Source organism: Sander vitreus, chromosome 5, assembly GCF_031162955.1.
Source record: "Sander vitreus isolate 19-12246 chromosome 5, sanVit1, whole genome shotgun sequence".
NCBI classification, from domain to species: domain Eukaryota; kingdom Metazoa; phylum Chordata; class Actinopteri; order Perciformes; family Percidae; genus Sander; species Sander vitreus.
The window spans coordinates 17,310,250-17,331,531 of record NC_135859.1 but is presented as its reverse complement, the minus strand read 5'-3'; the positions used below and the strand labels follow the sequence as shown (position 1 = coordinate 17,331,531).

Genomic DNA, 21,282 nt, shown 5'->3' with positions numbered 1-21,282 from the left:
GACTTAACAATGCCCCCTGGTGCTGGGCCGGCCCCGCTAGCTACCTTGTTTGTTTGTCTGTCTATTTATCTGGTATCTGGACGGGCTATATTTCTCCCAGGAGTTAGTTTTCTCTACAAATTCTCCACCCTTTCACTTTTTGAAAACATTTCCCAGCACTAATATTTACACATCTGCTGTATTTCTTAAATAAAAATCCTCATTGGCTAATGCTTAAGGCAATAGTTATCCCTCCTGTGGGACATGGAAAAAGACAAGAATTGTTTAGATACAGTTTTCATACAATAGATCTACATTTTTACATTGTATGGATTGCAGGGTAGACTTATAATAAGTTACAGAAAAGCAGGAATCATCGCTGGCTTTTATGTGTTTTGCCGGCTGAATCTTTCAATGCAACAGATGTTGTGTTTTCCCCATCATGGAGGAAAACAGGAACAGCAATTGCAATGTCACTATAATATTTTGGATACATGTATATTTTGGATGCATGTTTAAGTGTGTGTGTGTGTGTGTGTGTGTGTGTGTGTGTGTAATGGTCCTGATGAATCTGTCAGGGCTGAGGGCAAGGGGTGATGTGACTGCTGACAGGCTCCCAGCAGGCATGCTGAGAGCCCCAACAGTCAGCGTGCCCTCCCTTCAGCCTCCCCGCCGCCCGGCTCCCCTTCTCCTCTCCCAGTCCTCGGCTCCACACATTTGCTGTGTATTAGCAACGGACAGTAAATTACAGCACCCTGGACCTCTGAGTGATTCCATTCCCATTTTCTTCACACGTTCTTCCTCTCCTCCTGCTGCACCATTATCCAGCTCACCTTCTCTTGCGTCTGTCTGTCCCCCTCCTTTTCTCTCATTTTGATCTGTTTTCTTCCCTCTGTCTGTCATATTCGTCCTGGCTCTTCGACTCCCTCAACCCTGTCAGATTTCACTCCCCGTTCTGTCTTTCCCTCACTTCTGTTATACTTCTCATCCGTTCTTCTATTGTGTCACGCTACACAGCGCTCCCTCCCTTACACATCCCCTCCGCTCCCCCTTTACTTTGTTACAAGCAGGTCCCTGTTGTCTAGGCTTCACAGGTTTCTCAGCTGCCTCTCTCTCTTTCGTCCGCCATCCTATTCCCCCCCCCCCCTTCTCTCTCTTTCTGGAAACAGATGTTGTTTGTCAGATCTTATCATTACTGGCTAATTAAGAAGACATCTCTTCTCCTTCTGTTGTTGATTCTCTTTCCTCTCCTCTCCCTCTCGGTGGCATCCATCCCAGATTCATTGTTCTTCTCTGAGAGAGGTTCAGGTCGAGCTTTGATATACATGTGTTATTGGTAAATCTGATTAGTAGCTGATTGATTGAAAGGGTATTGAGAAAGCAAGATTAGTGTTGGTGTATTGCAGATGACCTTGTATGTTTGAAATCTGTTCAGCTGTAGAGGGTGCTCCGTGTCTCTCCTTGACAGTTGAGAGTATATTTTGAATCCTTGTCCCTCAGGACACACCAAGCATGCTGGGAGAGGTGAGGCCACTGTTGGGACTTCTATTCCCTGTCCTGGTTGTGAATTCATGTTCTGCAGACTCTGAATATCTATCCATATCCATCTATTTGGCAGTCTGACCGCAGTCCCATGTGGCCAAGCTTTGTATGCAATCTATGCTTTTGGCTGAGCTTGGGAGACTGAAACATTAACTCATTTTAAATTGTTGAGATGCACATTTAGGAGCTAGCGAGAGTTTATGCAGTAAAACACTTTAGCACCCAGGAGAAACCTCATTGAAACACTCGAGTGCCTCTTGTGTACCCTTCCCATCATTCTGCTTTCCTCCCCTCAGCCCTCTGTTTCTCGAAGCTCCGCCGTGCCTCAGTCACTTTTGCGGTGGCAAGTCTTAATGTTTTACAGCGCAACAAGCTCTATAAATCAGCACTAGTGGTTTAAATGTTTGGCTTTGTCACAGTTCTCAAGTTTAGAGGCGGGGTGGGCTGGGGCTGAGGTTGCAGGGGTGAAGCCAGCCTGGGAGGCAACTGAGAGGAGGCCAGGAGGGGCACAGCCAATCTACCAGGCAAATGTATAAAGAGCTGAGTTCCTCCATGTGCTCGCTGTCTGCCTGAGACTACCTGGAGTCGATTGACCCACTGATTATCTTACCACTGATCATTAAGACAGGCTTTTTAATTTAATTTATTTGATATAGTGCAGCTATTTTAGCAGACTTTACATATATCAAAACAATCCTTACTTAAAGGAATGTAATTTTTTTCTACAAATTATTTATTTATTTAGCAAACTTCTGAATTTCTGAAATGTAAAAGTTTGTATACACACGAGCAGTCAGACAAGAACTTTGCCTGAATAAAATACAGTCTAAAATAAGCAAATTTTTTATCTAAATCCGTAATTATCTGAATGAGCAAACAAGACTAAGAATCTGATATGGCATTCGGTTCAGTTTTCGATACTAAGTGCTACAGTTCCAAAAAGTTGATACTCAGCCCTTCTGTGGTTGAAAGCAATCGAGTATATTCACTCAACTACTGTGCTTAAGTGCAGTTTTAAAATACTTGAGTATTTCCATTTTCTTCTACTGTATACTTTTACTACATTGATTGTACATTTTACTCCACTGCATGTATTTGACAGTTATAGTTACTGATTACTTTGAAGATTAGGATTGTATAATAAGCACTTTTACTTTAGTGAAAGATCTGGATACTTTCTCTACCACTGTAATATACTTGGCTGGTTTGAGGTGCATGCCAGCATCTGGATACAGATGGCGTTTAAAGTCATACAGGATAAACACTGACGTCACTGAGAATCTATTAGACAACAGGGTAATGTGGTGACCATCATTTGATAATCTGTAGATAGTGGATACAGGTTTCAACTGTGACAATCTTGTAAAAATCAGAAAAGTCAAAAAAGCTGTTTGATTGATGACTGGATGTGCGTTATACAAGCTGTTACAACAAAGGGAGAAAAGACTACCATGGAGTCAGTTTGGCTGTGAGACGTTTGCTGGTGAAAGGCGAGTGAATCTGATGCCACAGATATCCCTGTATGTTTTAGGAGGAGGAGGCGGAGGAGGGGGTTGGACTGGGAGGTTGGTGTGAAAGGTCCTGTGGTGGTATGCGACAGAGGGGGTATCAGTTCGTGGAGGGTTTTCTGTGCCCCATTAGCAGTGTCAAAGGTCATGTGCCCCGGGTGTTAACCCTGGTGACCAGTCTAGCTTCCAGTCTGCCAGGGGACCCAGGTCCAGGGGTATTTATTACTATCCCCCACCTTACCTCCCCATTCCATCCCCCAAACACAGCTCTCCCCATGGAGGAAAACAAAACACCTCCATCCCTCCCCGCCGGCCGTTCCTTGGCCCGGGTACAAGTACTAATTGGACGCATATCCATACACTGATGCGTGATGACCCATCTGTAGATTTGTGCTTTGCCGTGAAACATTCTTAGATCAACACTGGTTTATCCAAATCCTAGCACATGAGCCATGAGCTGCAGCGTGTTTTTGGCTGACTACTTACATGTTTTATTGAACATCAGCTTGCAAGTGCATACATATGAGTTTTAGACATTTGTTTTCGAGGCATCATTTTTGCAAATGTGTAAAACTTTGCATGATTGATTGTGCACACATGGTTGCTTGCAAGTCGGTATTTGTCTTTGTGTATTTTCCTGTGAAATCACGCATGAATGTGTGTGTGGTTTGTACAGCCAGCGTGTGACATATGCATGCATACGTGCATGTATCTGGGCCTGCTGTATGAGTTAGTGCTCTCAGTGTGTGAGTGTGGCAGAGGAAGGCCCTCAGCATGTCAGTATGTTTTAATGCTTCACATCTGGTTTCCTAATTTTCCTCCCACCCTCCCTGCCCTCCCCTCAGCTCCCCTCCACCGCGATGTCAGGACACTGTTTTGTTTTTCTAGCGTGGAGGGGGGGGGATGGAGGGGATGTCTGATGAGTGATGGCCCTGAATAGAGGACACAAACATTCTCCCTCTCTTCCTCTGTCTTTGCCTCCCATCTTCGCCATCATTCTCTTCCTCTATTGCTCTGATCTCTCTATTGATTTCTTACAATCAATAGCTATTGAGCATTGTGGAGGGGGTAAAGGTTACATGTATGAAGTGGAGCAGCTCTTTTTTCTGTCTCCACCTCACCACTTTGCCTATGTCTGAGCAGCAGGGCATCAATGTCTGCAGAACAATTATTATGACAATCTCCTCATTCTTTTCCTTAAAATTTCCCCTCCTATATATTTGTATCAAAGCATAAATGTGAAAGGCATAAATGTACCCCAAAATTGAAAGGCCAAAGCCAAATCCCAGAAAAGGAGACGAGTGGAGAATGTTTTCTAGCTGTGCTGCTAACTAACTTGAACTCTGCATTAAAGCCTTTTGCATCACATGCTTCAAGAACTGCTGCTACCAGTAAACCTTCATTTACAATGAGCACAGAGGGCGATGTGTTTTATGTCTATGTGAAAAGGCAGTTTATGTCAACAGTGATTAGTGCTGATGAATGCCTATGAAAATTTTTGTTAGGGGTCCTGTGCTGCTTAGGTGCTCGTTGCATGATTAAGGCCATGTGTAAAGCACAGTGTGTAACACTTATGTGTAACAGATGCCCCAACAGACAGAGAAACGTGAAACTGAGGCTCCACACTGAGTGGTGAAATATTTCCAAAAATGACATTTCTGCTATTGTTTTTTGTGTCGTGACTTGCTGGTTGGTCGTTGAACTAGTTTTAGTTAAGCTCGTGGTCACTATTGGGATGGCCACCTCACACTGAGAGGCCTGTGTTTAGTCTTGGGAACTGAAGCAGATGCAGACAAAAGGGATTGGAGGCCTTGACAGAGATGCAGAAGTGAAGACAGAAAAGAAAAATATAGACTCCCTGTGGTGCCACAGTGGAAAATGATCCCAAGGTTTAAGACTTGGGTCTGTGTTTTGTTTGTGTTTCCTGTCTTAAGTGTGTCTGTGGAGGGTAGATGTTGTGGGAGATAAAACTTGGTTTCCATTGCTTGCCACAGTAAATTCTGTGAAATTCAATTACTTTTCAAATTTGTCCTCAATAAGGAACAACATAAATCATGAGGAGTTTGCCTTTTATCAAGTTTCATCATATTTGTTAGTAATCTAATGCTCTTTTCTGTTATAAGCTTTAATAATGCTTTGCTTACAGTCTGCTTTTCAGCTTTGTAAAATTGACTTGTTAGCGATTGAAAAATAATAATTTCATTATCATTACAGACATATTACAGTATAAATGGGTTGAAAAGTTTTTTTTCCTATTATCTTTATTTGCACTATGTTACTCACTTTACTATGTTTTAAACAAACAGAATCATCATTCTACAGCTGCTTTATGGAACAGCATATTCTGTGAATGTAAAGAACAAGGTGCACTTTAAATATAAACACGTGTAAGCTAGTGGAGTTCTTTGAAAACAGCCTTTCTCTGCTATTTCCCTGTGACACGAAGATCACCTCCAATGCTCTGCATGTTCTCCTCATCTCTTCCCTCTGGATGGGGAGGTGTGTGGGTGTATTACATTACTGAAACAAAAACAAACAACAGCAATATTAAACTTTTGCAACCACAATAGAGGAGGGGATAAAAAACAGAGGGTCCTCGACTTCTTATTAATTATGCAAGATTAGTCTAATTATAATTCAGCAAATGAATGTGTGGCAGAAGGTGCGAGGCGACGGGGCTGGGAGATTTGCATGTTAAGTGGGCAGGGGGAAGCGGCTAATGCATGCTAATATATGCGTCAATGTCTCGCTTTAATTTCAGCATTTGCAGCTGTGTGCGTCCGAACTGAGGGGGGGTGAAAAGTTGACTCAATGGGATTTTGGGAGGGGGGCAAAAGGTGGGGGTGTCGGTGTATTAGAGTGTGCATGCATGCATGTGAATGTGTGTTTCTGTGTGTGTAAGGCATCTGGTGTCATACAAACAGGGAATGATGAGAAGAAGTCAACAAACAAGGTCAAGAACCCCTTTAGAAAGTGAACAAAGCCTGAGGTGGATGTAGACAACCTCTCAATTAGGGTTGTGATATCATTATCTGAGGCATCACTGCATGTTCTATCATGTCAGTCAGTCAAATGAATGATGACTGCTGGTTAGATGAACATTAAGTGGTCGACAAGCAAGTGGCAAGGAAATGATTGTGGCTAAACCACAGCCAGACCATGGACATGGGTACTAAAACCAAAAAATGTGGTCTCTGTGCTGATTTACCTCCTTATAAATGATGGCTTTAGCCTTTAAAATGAGCCATAATGCAAGCATCATTGCCCAGGATAAAACCTACATACAATATAACCCTCAAAGAAGGCAGTAAAATGAAACAGAACACCAATTGTGGTACCCTTTCAGAGTCCGGAAACAAACTGTATAACTTTCCTTAGTAATGTACTGTATATATAGTGATTTTAAATCATGTTAAACCGATACTGTCATGGTGTTATACAAGCCTATGTAATGAAGGACAGAAAAGTCAGACTGACGAGGAGAGAAATGGAAGAAGGAAATGGGAGAGGCACAAATGTGCAGTTTTACGTGTTTCCACCCAAAACTGAGGTCTAGCGCAGCTTTGAGGTTGGAGGTCCGAGCTCTCCCTGATAAATTATAATCACCCTCTGCCAACAACAATATTGATTGTCCTCCGACGAAATAGCTCAAATCAAGAAATATTGGACACACTGTTGGAACTCGGAGCTAGTTACATGCCAGGTCCTGTTCGCATGGGAGGAAGCTGGAGCGAGTGATGGAAGAATAGCGAGTAAAAGCTGACAGAATGAGGGAGAGATTAGTATTCGATGGGAGGGTGCAGGGCTTTGGGGCCAATATGAAGTTCCTCTCCAAACAACCGCTCTCCATTAAGAAGACTTATATTTTCAGAGAGCACAGTGTGGGTGGGATTGAAGCTAACCATGTAGCCTAAAACCACTGCCTCCCTCTGCAGCATTTCTCTTCAGCGCTGTTGTTGTTTGTTTAATTGGAACATTAATGGATGGGTTTTTCATTGGCAAGACAGAGTGCAGTGTGTTCTCTGCGAAGTGAAGTGGACATCTGGTTTAAAGGCTATATATTTGCTAATGCCATAATTCTATCATAAAACCACATCACTTCCAGGCTCACTTTTCTTTTTCTTTTCATTTAACACACATCTTCTGCCTAATTTTTTGTCACTGTTAGATTTGTGCAGCCTCGTCTGCACCTGCTCTCTTTATATACTTTCCTGCATCTCACCTTGCCAAGTCTCCCTCCTCGCTGTGTTTCAGTGATGGAATGTGTTCTTGTTGTTGCCTTCCCTTTCCCATTGCTGTCTTTGCCTCTCAGCATGGGGACTTTGGGATTGCGGCAGAGCTGCGTTGCCATGGCAGCGGGCTGTGTTGCCGAACTGTGTACACCTGGGATTTGGAGTCTCTCTCCGTAGTCTCCATCTCTCCTATTTATTCCACCTTTCTCTCAGTTTTTCTTTGGTGTAGTAAAGGCTATCAGCACCTCGCTCTTTTTCAGCTTCTCTCAGTCTCCGCAGCCAATCACCCTCAAAAGTACACTCACATACGTAATAAGACACATATACTTGAAAACAAAATTCATGTCCATACTAGTGCCTGTGCCTCTATCACTACCTTCCTTTTTCCACTTCCTCATTTCACTTTCTCTGTAGTTCGTTCCTTCTCCATTCCCATGTGGGGGTTCAAATACGACATTGCAGGATATCACGGTCCCCTGGGTCCCCTGGCATATATCACTGTCTCCAGTTTACTTTGTAACACAGCAGCGCTTTTACTGGACTGTGCTTCAAATTCTCATCACTTGATTGAAAGTGTAATAACATTGACTTTAATACTAAGCTAAACAGCTGGGATTGATGTCAGAGCTGTAATCATATAAATAAGCACGCACACATGCACACACCATCCACAAGACCTGTCTCTGAAAAATCTTCTTTGACTGCCAGTGTGTTGCAGGGTAGCAAATAATCATATACATGATTCTTTAATGGGATTTTTTGTTGTTGCTGATGTACAAACGTGTCCTCTTATTTACCTTTGCAGGTTTTTCTTGAAGTTTTTCCTGAAATGTAACCAGAATTGTCTGAAGACAGCAGGAAACCCGAGGGATATGAGGAGATTTCAGGTACGAAAAAATGGTAAAAAAGAATGTGTGTGAGTGGGAAGAGGGAAGGTTGGGACATGTGGGCATGAATATAGGAATCAAATTATAAAAAAAATATATATTTTACATTCTTGCAAAAAATACCCCCTTCACAGCCCTCCATCTTAATAGAACAATTTAATCATTCATTTCTTGTCTGTTCTAAGTAGCGTTAATGTCACAACCTCTTACATAGTAAATCTCTGGACAAGACTTTCCAATTGAAGACACAGAGGAGGAGGGAGTTAGAGGTGAAAGTTAAAAATCAATAAGGAGTCAGAGAGATGGAAAGACAAATGAAAAGTTAGAGTTAGATATGTGGGAGTTTTGGTCGTTGGGGTGCAGGAAATATGTTGAGGTGTTTCAGGAAGTTGTCAAGAATTGAGTGATTGGCTCCAGATGGAGGAGGTCATGCTCCGTGACCCAGGAAGTGGTCACAGGGGACACTCCCGCCCCACTTCCTCTGCCGTCTTTCAGCACCAGCGGCCCCTGTCTGGCATTCTCCTTCTCCCAGCATACCCTCCGTCCCTTCCCCTTCTTCGTGCTCCCTCTATCTTCCACCATGTTTGCTTTAACTCCTGGGATGTGACACATGCTGAGAAGTTATGAGCACACAGGGCTCTCCAAGACTCTCATCTCTGGGTTAAAAGGTGATCAGAGCTGGACAGGAGTCTGCTGCTTGATCGATAATTTACAGTTATTTTCCTTTATGTTCCCCTCCCTTTCCACCGCCTATAGCACATATGCTTTTTCTCCTTTTCTTTCTTATGTTCCTTCACCTGCAAAATTACTGCCATGTGTTTATTTCGAAGAGAGTGCAAGGTTTTATCTTCGCAGTTTGATTTCCTAAAAATGCACATTATGAATAGTTTTAGTTTAATATTGAATTAAAACGTGGCTTTTTCTTACTGACCCTTTCCTTCTAACTCTTAAACACACACTTATTGTCACTTTCAAAAATAGTATCACATCAACTCTCATAACGATCCGAAGAGAAAGACCTACAAGTATTCTCTCATTAATTAAACGTGTGTCATCCATGGGAGGCAGATGTGGGAAGGGACACCCACATGCTGTGGCCAGAAAATCAAATTAGGGCCACTATATATCATCCTGCTTTAACGGCCGGCAAAAATGGGAGATTTGGTCCATATGTTTGGTGTCATTGAAGGATCAGGAGGAGACAGCGATGAGCCTGCTGCATGCTGTATGAATCATAAAGTTAGGCAAGAGGCAGTGGAGGGGCCATATGGAGTCCGTGTGTGCGTGTGTGTGTGTGTGTGTGTGTGTGTGTGTGTGTGTGTGTGTGTGTGTGTGTGTGTGTGTGTGTGTGTGTGTGTGTGTGATTGTCGAGGGGTGTATGAGCAGTGTCATCACCAGAAGAATGCAGACATATGAAGATCCCAGGGATGTCACATTACCTATTGAGAAATATTACTATCACCTGTATGCTGAAAAACATTGTCGCTTAGGGATTTTGCTGTTGTAACCGGAGACAGTGACTCGCAGCGTGCTGTCTAAGTTGTGCACTACACTCATGTATCTTCCTCCTCTCTTTCCTTCAGGTGGTCCTGTCCAGCACTGTGAGTGTGGACGGCCACGTCCTAGCAGTGTCCGACAACATGTTCGTCCACAACAACTCAAAACACGGTCGGAGGGCCCGCAGACTGGAGCCAGGCGAGTCCGTCGAGAATTCTATGGAATATGGTGAGACACCGACACACTACAATGTCACACCCCATTTATCTTTTTTGTTGTTTTATTACATGTCTACTTCATCATTCACACTCAGAAACATAATACATACTGTAACAGCAGGTACTTGAGTTGCTTAATGTCCATTCATAATCACTGTGATATTTCAAACATAACCAGTGGTGCTACTGAGGTCATTAACTGAGCTAATTAATGCATTAATTAAATACTTGTCTTCACCACAGCAGAGATGATAATAAAATCTTATCTTAAATCCACTTCTTTAAGCGTGAAGAACAACATTTTATATCGGGTAAGATCCATTAAACAAGTCACATCTATCTCTAAACCAAGGAACACATTACATTTGCCTGTGGTGCAAAGTTCTGTAATTAAGTGAATATATTCAAGTACTGTACTCACAAACTTATGCTATTTTATACTTAATTTCCTAGTTCACAACACTACATTTATCTGACAGCCGTTGTAACCAGTTACTTTGTTGATTCATATTTTACATATAAAACCTATGATGGACTGTTAGACAGTTCTTCAGAATATCTACCCAGTACTTATAAAGTGGTTGAAAATATCTTCACAGCAGCCAGCCTCAACCTTAAAATACCCCTTAAACATTTTTGTATCAATATTAATAATCCCATAATAACACACTTTCACAGGGTCCATTTCATGCACGTTAGTGATACTTCCATATTTATACTTTTGTAAGATTTAAATTTTTACACTGTTATACAGCTGTAGTTGTACATTGTATTTCACTGGAACTTTAATTACTGCTCTATAGGATTGCAGGTCATGTGTTTTTTGACCTATATTTGACATGGATCTAAAAAACCCTGGTCTTCATGCAGTTTGTGGTGGTATTCATGTTTAAAAGCTACATAGATAGACTTAAGTAGCCACAAAATAACGTTAGCTTTTAAATTAGCTTTTTAGATGTAGCCTGAACAAACTAAATTGGTATACATCCTGCAATGAAACCCTGGGAGTAACTCCTGCTTTGCTCTCCGGTACAGCCACCCCGTGTATCAAAGCCATCAGCCCCAGTGAGGGCTGGACCACCGGCGGGGCAATGGTCATCGTCATCGGGGAAAACTTCTTTGACGGGCTGCAGGTGGTGTTTGGCAGCATGCTCGTGTGGAGTGAGGTAGGAATTGTCTCCAAAACATTTCACTAATGATGGTAAAGTCTGAAGCGTATTTTGAAATGATATATATAGCATATGGCTTGTCTCATTATTTAGATGATTTATGGGCAGTCTACACAAATTAATCTTTCCACTGTATTCTGTTAGCCTAAATATTTACCAGGCATGGGGGGGGAAATAATTTGTTGCTGTTTTGTGACACAATTGCCATCCTCTGTTCCCTCAGCTAATCACGCCGCACGCTATCCGTGTCCAGACACCTCCTCGACACATCCCCGGGGTCGTGGAGGTCACACTGTCTTATAAATCCAAACAATTTTGCAAGGGAGCACCCGGACGCTTCATCTACACAGGTATTTAGACAACACATTGTGTGCTTTGTTTAGACTTTACAATGGCACACAGGTATTTAACAGTCTTTAAGCATGACATTTAAATAAACTTTACACAAGATTTGATTTGCAATATATGTTTCTTTTTTACTCTTACTCTTTTCAGCCCTAAATGAGCCAACTATAGACTATGGTTTCCAACGTCTTCAAAAGGTCATTCCTCGACATCCTGGTGACCCAGAGAAACTAGCCAAGGTTTGAGACGTAATCATAATCATGTTGATTTTTCAAGGAACTGTGCATGGTACACTCTGTGGTACACTTTTTTAACAGTGTTTTTTATTAATTATTTATTGCAATTACAATTTTCAACCTCAAAGTCCAGGTATATTACTGTTGTATTTATTGAATGTAACAGGAGTTGTGTATGTCTGCCTCAGCCAATTATATTGGAGTAGCTTTAAATTAGAGTTTGCTGTTTTTTTCTGAGATACGTCACAAGTTTTCTTTCAATCGTTTTCTGAAATGTCCCTTTTTTAAGTCCTCCATGTCTCAAGTCTAGCTATCGATGTTTCTTTAGTTATAAATTGATGAAATCAAACTCCTATAATTTCTTCTAAGGATGAGAGTGCAGGAATCCCGACTGATTTGTTTTGCATAGAAGAAATAAAGTTCCTCACTTGGAGATATAAAAAAGTTTCCTTGGAATGTCATACATTAGAGAGATTTCTTCAAAGGTAATTATAATCCCTTTGCATGCTACACTCTTATCAAGATATTAATGTAATAAAATTTGTTTTTTGCAGGAGATCCTCCTGAAGAGAGCGGCAGATCTTGTGGAGGCCCTGTACGGAAATCCACACAGTAATCAGGTGAACAGCAACAGCTTTGATACAATATCCCAAAATACTTTAAAATGGCATATTGGTATATATATATATATATATATATATATATATATATATATATATATATATATATATATATATATATATATATATATATATATGTTTTATTACTGTAAGACTACACCAGTGATTTTGCAAGTTTTAGCCCATTAAATATTAATTGTGTATACTACGCAATCTACTGCTGACCATTTTCCAAAGCATACCATTATTTAATAAATTTCCAGAGGCAGCCACTGTTTTTTTCATACATTTCAGTAATTAACTTGCAGGGATTGGAAACCTGCTTGAGATAGGTAATTTTTGCCAGCATGGTATTACAGTTCTGAGCAGATGTTTTTGCTTCAGTTTCTCAGTGTTTGTGTGTCAGGAAGCTTCAACATCTGAGATTTGACTCAGCTGCCGAAAAGCGGCTAAAAAGTGGACTAATTGGACATAGCTCAGACAAACACAGCTTTAGGGATTTTTTAATGCTCACCTGTTTTCTGTCAGGTTATAGACACGTGGGGTTGCACAGGTAACATCTTGACAGCTTAAAAAGTGCATCACCTGGCCTCTCTCTCTATCTGTGACACTGCGAGCCATTGCTAAACTCTGTGTCATTGTATCTCCTGTAGGACATGCTTCTGAAACGTGCAGCCGACATCGCCGAGGCGCTCTACAGTGTCCCCCGTCCTCACAGTCAGCTGCAGGCGCTGCCCAGCTCACCAGCCCACGGCAGTGTCATGGGCCTGGGCTCTTATCCTTCTCAGTTAGGCGTCAGCATCGGGGATCATGGACAGAGCAGCCAAGGTGAGCAGAATGGGACATAAACCATTCACTATTTAGATTTTTTTCCACTATTGAAGCTCAGAACAGACCCAACCTTTTCATTTTTCTTCCAGGTTACATTCGAAATTCCAGCAGCTTGTCTCCAAGGGGTTACCCATCAGCCTCCACTCCTCAGCAGTCAGGCTACGGGGGCAGCGGAGGGATGACTGGAGGCTATGGGACAGTTCCCATGACCAGTCTAGGAGTACCTGGCTCTCCTGGTTTCAGCAGCGCTTCCCCCACAGGCTCTCCCTACAGTAAGACCTTACAATGATCTATACTTTTCTGTGGTAATTAACCTCACATTTCTGAGTCCGCTGTGATATTCAGGCTTGAGACTGATTGTTGCTCTCTCTCCCACAGTAATGCCCTCCAGCCCTACTATACCAGGAAGCTCCAGCTCTTCATCGTCTCTCTTGCCTTTCTCATCCTTCCCGTCTGCTGCTAAACAGAAGAGTGCTTTTGCTCCTGTCCTCAGGCCCCAGGGCTCTCCCTCCCCTGCCTGCCCCGCCTCAGGGGGGAATAGCTTCAGAGGTAGCCATCCAACTCACTATCTGACCCCCCTGTCTGAACTCACGAATGCAGTCTAACCTCTTGTACTAACCGCTCGAAAGCTTTGACTGAACAAGATGGAAAAGAAGTTGCTGGATGTACAATAATGCAAGACCTGATTGATTAGAATCATAGATTTTGTATATTTTTTTCTCTCCAGCGATGACGGGCCTGGTTGTTCCCCCGATGTAGCAAAGCACCCACTCCAATCTACCCCAGACCACTGCTTCACTTAGCCCCTCTTTTGGCATTAAGAGGGAAGGGAGAATGGAAAATTGATCACTAGCGACCATGTATAACTTTCCCTCCTGAGCCCACCCACACTCGCCATTTCTTAGTCCCTTTTTCATCCAGGTGGATGAACAGGACGGGGTACGAAAATGTCCAAAGACCAGCCATCTACTCTGTGTGTGTGTGTGTGTGTGTGTGTGTGTGTGTGTGTGTGTGTGTGTGTGTGTGTGTGTGTGTGTGTGTGTGTGTGTGTGTGTGTGTGTGATGAAGCGTCTGCATTTTGAAAGGAGACAAAAGGAGAACTGAGGCTTCAAAAGCATCTGTATTTACCTCTGGCCTGCTATGACATGCAGTATGTGATTCTTCCAACAACCTTCCCAAACCTTAGCCAGAGACGTACGGGACACGTTGCGAGAGCACTGACGGACTCTAAGAAGCTCTAAGAAGCAGGGTGCTATTTGTCTGTGTATGGACTTAAATGGCATGTGTGTACACTGTCTGTGAGTTAGCGAGAAGTTATTTTGTAGTAGACTTTTTGAAGACAATTTACATTCCAGAAAAATAGACCCTTTATTTTTTTTTTTATTATCTCTGCGGTTTTACAAGGGAGAACTCTTTGTCTCAAGGGTTATTACTAAAGGAATTCATATATTGATTTATTTAAGAACAAGCAATTTAACTTATTATAGGTAGTTTAGGGAATAATATAAACATGTTTTTATAAAGTGGTCCTTTTCCAACTGTAACTGAAATAAAGTTATCTCAACAATTGCTAATTAATTTGCCAAATGATCATAGGGAAATATGGTGGAGAACATAAAAATAACACACTTTTTTGGAACAAAACATCCCCAGTTTTCAGGTTCTTGCAACAAAATCTTAATATTGTGCTCACATCTGAAGGAGGTTATTGTCCTTGTGTAAAGGAAAAATGTTAGTTAGCCTTATCCTTTTTAATTTCACTTATAATGCATGCTTTGTCACACCAGTGCCCTGATATTATTTCACTCAACATTGCAAATTTATATGACTATAGCTTATAGATTTTACAGTTTAATTTTAAACCTATCAACCCAGTACAGGTCTCCAGTCACTATGCAGTACAGTAAATGAAAGCACAAACTGCTCAATTGAAGAACGGGGCATATTAGGTGTTCATTAACCCATATCATGCTGTTCTCACTCATTGATTTCTGTCATCACAACACAAACTTCATTCTCAGGATGTGAAAACTAAGAACACAGAGTAGATGACATTTGCAAATGTGTTTTTAGAGTTTGGTTAATTTTATTTATTTAAAAAAAGTATTAGCAATTTATTATTATGTTTTTTGAAGCCACCTTTCTTTGAAACGGTACAAAAAATGGTGCAAATGTGATTTGTATATCTCAAGTCTCAAGGTGTAATTATATTTTGTGCTCCAAATAAAACAAATATGAAAAAAGTCACTGATGTTGGTTTAAGTTATTATTATTATTACTATTATTAGTTCTTAAATGGAACACAGAATTACACATTAATTATTTTACAAACACACACACACACACACACACACACACACACACACACACACACACTGTATTATCTGAACATTTCCTGGTTCTACAAGACTCCACATCTCAGGGTTGGGCTGGATCTATTTTTGACTGTACCCATCACCTGTGTGCTCGTGCAGCTTGCTACACTGTTTTGTATACATAGCTGATGAGCCGCAGCATCTTAATTGTGATGCGAGCGTTAAAGACTGAGTAGAGCATGTCAAGATAAACAACAACACTCCCCCCACCCCATCTCACTCCTCTTCAATAAGCCTGCTTTTCTCTGAGGACCAAGCCTCTGGGGGCCCGAGTGAGAACCACATGAGTCTCCCTCCAACGTGGCCTCCTCCTCTCTATCTCTTTCTCTCTCTCTCTCTCTCTTAAAACACACACACACACACACACGCACACGCACACACACACACACACACACACACACACACACACACACACACACACACACACGCCTCGACATGTGCCTCATCACTGCCTTGTTTTCTGGTCTTTGTTTGGTACTGCTTTATCCCATCTTTCTTTCTCTCCTCTCTTTTGCTCCAATGAAATGACCCTTCTCTGCTAATGTAATTAGCACTGCTAAAGAAGGGCAGTTAATTACCCACTCTATTTTGATCGGGTAATTACTGTTATGCCAGGAGACGGCAACTGTTTCATTAACATAGCGCTCAAAGCAGTGAGGGGACAGGGCAGCACCTAGCGGATGCACGTCTGTCTGTGTGTGTTTGTATGAGACAAGTATGGACAAACAGTGTATCAACTCAGCTCAGAGACAGTGAGAGACATGTGGACATCAAACAGCTGCTGACCCTGTCTGTGATCTGACCCTAACATCAAGTCACTGTTTGTCTCTGAGCTGTCTTTGTCACCATCAAGTGACACGTGTCAAAAAAGCTCAGGCTGCTGCCTCTTCCTACTCCTTATATTCCTTCTCTCTCTCTCTCTCTCTCTCTCTCTCTCTCTCTCTCTCTCTCTCTCTCTCTCTCTCTCTCTCTCTTTTGATATGCTGTTAATTTGACAAGTTAAAGTCAGCATTGTTCCCAGCACCTCAGCATTCATCTTGCTGAGTGCTCTTTCTGCCCAGTGGTGCAAGAGCCATATGCCATGGTTCTCTTCCACATGACTGTTTTGTTGTTGTTGCTGTTGTTGAGGCTGCGGCGGCGCCATTTATCGTCTTCTGATCCCAGATTGGATAAAGACAGAATGAGATGCCACCTGCCACTAAGTGGTTCCACATCACACTGTGTGCACAGCTTCAAAGGAGCATCTAGCTGCTGGGCATATGAGAGCAAACACCATGTCATCTTTCATTATCGATACTGTTTAAGTACTTATGAGCTTCCATTTTTAAGTTGTAATAACAATAAAGGGTGCATATAGCACAAAATTCACCCTTCCCCTCTTGCCTCTCAAGGGATGTGTTTGTGTTTATATACCCAATTAGCCCTCCAGCCGCAGCATGGCCATGCATTATACTGACATTAGCCCCGGGTGTATGTAATGTCTCTGTGTGTGCGTAAAATACAGTGCACCCCTTTCTCATTCAAGACTGAGACAGAGCTTGACAGTGGTGGCCCACTGTTTTGTCAAATAGATTGCTAGATTGGCTTCCACACACCCAGCCGGTGTCCTTTGCCTTTGGCCCGTCAGTGAAACCAGTATTGTTGCCCATTAGACCACTGGACCCCGATTCCTTTTTCCAAAATGAACCCCCCCACCTTTTCTGCCATTCCCTTGGGTGTCAGTAGAGTGGGGTGGCAGATGGGACAGACACAGAGCTGCCTCATGAGACCCTCCTCCCCAACAAAATACACACATATATATACACACATGTAAACACACACAAGCACATATAGATGCACACAAACGCTCAGACATGCATTCATGCACATATGCATAAGTGTGCGCGCGCACACACACACACACACACACACACACACACACACACACACACACACACACACACACACACACACACACACACACTCAGCAGCAACACATAGCTCCCCCAAAACACAAACCTCATCTGTCAGGCTGCTGCTTTTGTCCAGAGACCACAGGAGTACGTTGTGTGAACACAGAGTGACATCTCTGTCCCTGCCTCTCAATCTGTGCTCTGTGTACCTGTGTGACTGTTTGTGTGTAAGGGAGAGACAGAACTGCACAGTAACAGCTGCATGGGGTGAGACGTGTAACTAGAATGATGCTTTTAGAGATAAATCACATTATTAAAGTTACTAAGTATGTTCCATCTGTTTTTGACCTTGCATCTTTATCAAACCTAACAAGTTTTATAATGTTAAATATATATTTTATTAATCATTTAGTTAGATAAAAGGGCCACCACTCATTTCATGTTGATTTTACGTAGCCTAAATTAATATAGATAGTTGTAGACACAGATAGAAATTCTGTATGTTGCATATTTCTGATCATAATTTAACATATGGACTGGTTTTACTCCTGTATGTGTAAACCATTAACAGCTGTGTGCAAATATACTTAAATAAAGCCAGACTGTGACAAACAACTGTTAATTTATGGTCCTATACTATACTATACCATACCATACCATACCATACCATACCATACTATACTATACTATACTATACTATACTATACCATACCATACTATACTATACTATATATACTATACTATACCATACTATAACATACTATACTATACTATACCATACTATACCATACCATACCATACTATACTATACTATACTATACTATACTATACCATACCATACTATACTATACCATACCATACTATACTATACTATACTATAACATACTATACTATACTATACTATACCATGTAGCCTACTAGAATTGTATTTACCCCACTCTGGTTTCACTTTTTATTTATTTCTCTGCATTGTTAGTGAATTTGCCAAGCCAAAATTGTTTTTGTTGGTAGGGAAGACTTTTTATGTCACAATCTTTCTCCTCCTCTGGGTATAATATTGACAATTAGCCAGATTACAGGAGTGGGGATGTAATTTGGGCCAAACGCACGTATTGGCTGTTTTCGCGCGCGCGCGCCTGTGTGAGGTGAGAAGGCCCCACACTGGTGATTAATTACAGCCAGGCCGCGTGACAGAGGTGGGAGCTCTCCCGGTGCTTTCTGCAGCCGACATGGAGGGAAACCCAGTCTGGCTAATTGACCCCGCTTCTGTAAGGCCATCCATCAACCGTGGCCCGAGTGGCCCCCTAAGAAACACATTATTCAGAGGTAAGTTAGTTAACCAACTAGCTAGCGCACCACCATTCATTAATGGTATTAGCTCCTCTCCTGTCTGTCTCTGTAGCCAGCGCATCGTGAAATGTGCGATTTACCTAATTACATTAGCAGAAAATCCAAACTCAAGCTTGTGGAAAGTTTTATTTTGTGCTTCATAGTCGTTTTGATTGATGTTTTCATAACTTGTGCCCCTTTTGGCCGTGAAGTAGGCTACTAGGTCCAGAGTAAACAGCAAACACGCCAGTCGTGTCATGCTTTTGGAACATCGACTTGCTAGTTTATAGGATAAAACTCATATTTCCCCACGTTTTTAAACAAGTGACATTAGCCTTGTTGCCAGTTCAGCTGCTTATACTATCACTTTTAAATCGAAATCCTTGAGGCAATAATTTAAGTCTGAAAAATGACTTCTGTGGCAGATTTTCAACTGCTCAGCGAGAAAAAAAACACAATTTCTTTGACTCAGCAATTATTTAACTTAATTTTTTTTTTAGAATAGTCTGGACAGCAGGGAATACCTTATTTCCTCCTCAAAGTGGAGAAACCTGATGTCTTTTAATAGATACCCAAGTAAGCTACTGCACCCTTGTCATGGGATGTACGTGATGTAGGTCTATTGACCTTTTAGTAAAAGCCCCATCGGAAACATCCTTATGGTAAAAAAAACACAAACTGCTGCTTTTAATTCTTTTGACGTAACCATATCACTTTCTGAAACCGTTACAGCACATCAGCTTGTGTGGTAACTGTCAGTCTTATCTGTTATTGGATTCCTTTTCTGTCTTTTGCAAACCTATAGACTGAATTAGAGAGACAGGTACAGACAGCAGTGTCCAGATCAGCTGTCAAAGCAGTGTCTGAGTGGTGTGGTTATGGCTAAGTGAAAGATAGAGAAGGCCTGAGGTCTCTGCTCATGGTCAGGGCCCACATGTGCTTTCACTTGACTTCCTCTCAAATGCTTCCCGCTAGATATCTCACAAGAGAAGACGAAAAGACATATGGAGACACATATTAGAGGACGTTTTGGTGAAAGCAGGGATAATGATTTCTCATCCCCAGAAGGTAGGTAGGTAGGTGTGTGTGTGTGTGTGTGTGTGTGTGTGTGTGTGTGTGTGTGTAGAAGGGTTTCAACTTTTTAATTATGCTCTGAACAGATGTGTGTTGTCTTAAAACCAAAATATATATTCAGACATATAATGGCAACTTTTCTTTAGTGATATAAAAATTTCAGTTGGTGCATCAGAGCTCTTCATGATCATCTCTATTCATGCAAACTGTGGCTCCTGTGTGTCTGAGGCAGCCCCATAGCGCCACCTACTTGTGAAAGAGCAAATTCTTCCCTTTCCCCTAATCTCTAGTGTTCTTCCCTAGAATCATTTTCACTATAAGAGGCAGCAAATATGCAGACTCTTTTAGTTACAGTATTTTTTTCAGCATGATTTTGTTGCAAGCAGCTTCCGATGTGTCCATATGTGTATTCGTGTATCAAATTCTGTCACATCCAGCATGCTAGTGGTAGCAACACTGTGACAACAATCACAAACAACCGTTTTATGTCTCACCGTCCTCTGTATACCAGCATGCATAAATATGCAGGAGGATATCTAATCAAATAAATCCATTCATTAGGAGAGCTGCTGGTATTTCTGCTTTTGCATTAATTACATAGTCATTACCATATCAATTAGAGAAATCAGAGATCATGTAATTAAGGTTTAACCAAAAGCACCTGCTGCCTGAGCTGTGTTGTGGTTTGTGTGTGTGTGTGTGTGTGTGTGTGTGTGTGTGTGTGTGTGTGTGTGTGTGTGTGTGTGTGTGTGCGTCAGTCCTAATCTAATCTCTGGCCTTTGACAGGACTCACCCTCATCAATCCTGAGCTGTCGGAATTCAGCTTCTTTTTTTTGTTTTGTTTTTGTTTATAGGGGTGGTGGCAGTGTTTGGAGGGGGCGTCATGCGAAATGTTGTCATGGCGATCAAATTGATTGGCAGCGACGCCTGATTAGAAAGGAAGAATAGGAGACAGGTGGAAGGAGGCGGGCTGTACATCTAAAGGAACAGATTGGGGCAAAGTGAGGACTCGCTGGGTGTCAGGAGGGGAGTCACTGTCTGTTTTGGCTCTGGTTTTACCTTGTAAAAGAAGAAAACCAGTAATTACTGTTAACGGTCCACAGAGGGTATTCTTGTATTCGGATATTTACAGGGTTTGAAACAATATTGCCAGATGTCTTTGTGTTTTGCTTTTAATGTAACTAAACTGAATTGATATTCAGAAATTTGGTACAGTGACAGATTAATACTGACACGTTCCAGAGGCTCTGACCACAGAGGGACAATGTGTGCAGGGAGTGTTTCGTAATGTTGGTTAGCCACCTGTGAGGAAAAGATGAATGGAGCTGAGAGGAGGATCGAATAATTCCAGGGTCAGAGGAAGCCAAGTGTAAGGAATCATTGGAAGAAAAATACACAGAGGAAAAGGGACATGGGATACTTCCTGTTCCATTTCCTTTCTTCTCTCAATTTTCCCTCTTTGCCCTTTTCACTCTTGTCAGTCTTACCTGTACCTTCTTCATTGAGGTCTACACCTACGTGCACACAGGCCTGGTAAGTTAAAGGGAG

The 21,282-nt window shown here is 41.9% G+C and overlaps 1 protein-coding gene across 16 annotated transcripts in view; it reads left to right on the top strand.

Moving 5' to 3' along the window:
• ebf2 (EBF transcription factor 2) overlaps window positions 1–15,274 on the top strand; it is a 30,846-nt gene extending 15,572 nt beyond the window's left edge. For 2 of the 16 annotated variants that reach the window (XM_078249723.1, XM_078249722.1), the window contains exons 7-16: window positions 8,067–8,148; window positions 9,732–9,873; window positions 10,899–11,029; window positions 11,256–11,382; window positions 11,528–11,616; window positions 12,168–12,233; window positions 12,887–13,061; window positions 13,154–13,336; window positions 13,443–13,613; window positions 13,792–15,274. In XM_078249723.1, the coding sequence (XP_078105849.1) occupies window positions 8,067–8,148; window positions 9,732–9,873; window positions 10,899–11,029; window positions 11,256–11,382; window positions 11,528–11,616; window positions 12,168–12,233; window positions 12,887–13,061; window positions 13,154–13,336; window positions 13,443–13,613; window positions 13,792–13,823 (1,198 nt within the window). In that variant the 3' untranslated portion in view covers window positions 13,824–15,274. Of the gene's footprint in view, window positions 1–8,066; window positions 8,149–9,731; window positions 9,878–10,541; window positions 10,543–10,871; window positions 11,030–11,255; window positions 11,383–11,527; window positions 11,617–12,167; window positions 12,234–12,886; window positions 13,062–13,153; window positions 13,337–13,409 lie in introns of all 16 variants that reach the window. The other 14 variants (XM_078249727.1, XM_078249720.1, XM_078249728.1 and 11 more) reach the window with 13 other exon arrangements.
• The last annotated feature ends 6,008 nt before the right edge of the window (window positions 15,275–21,282 follow it).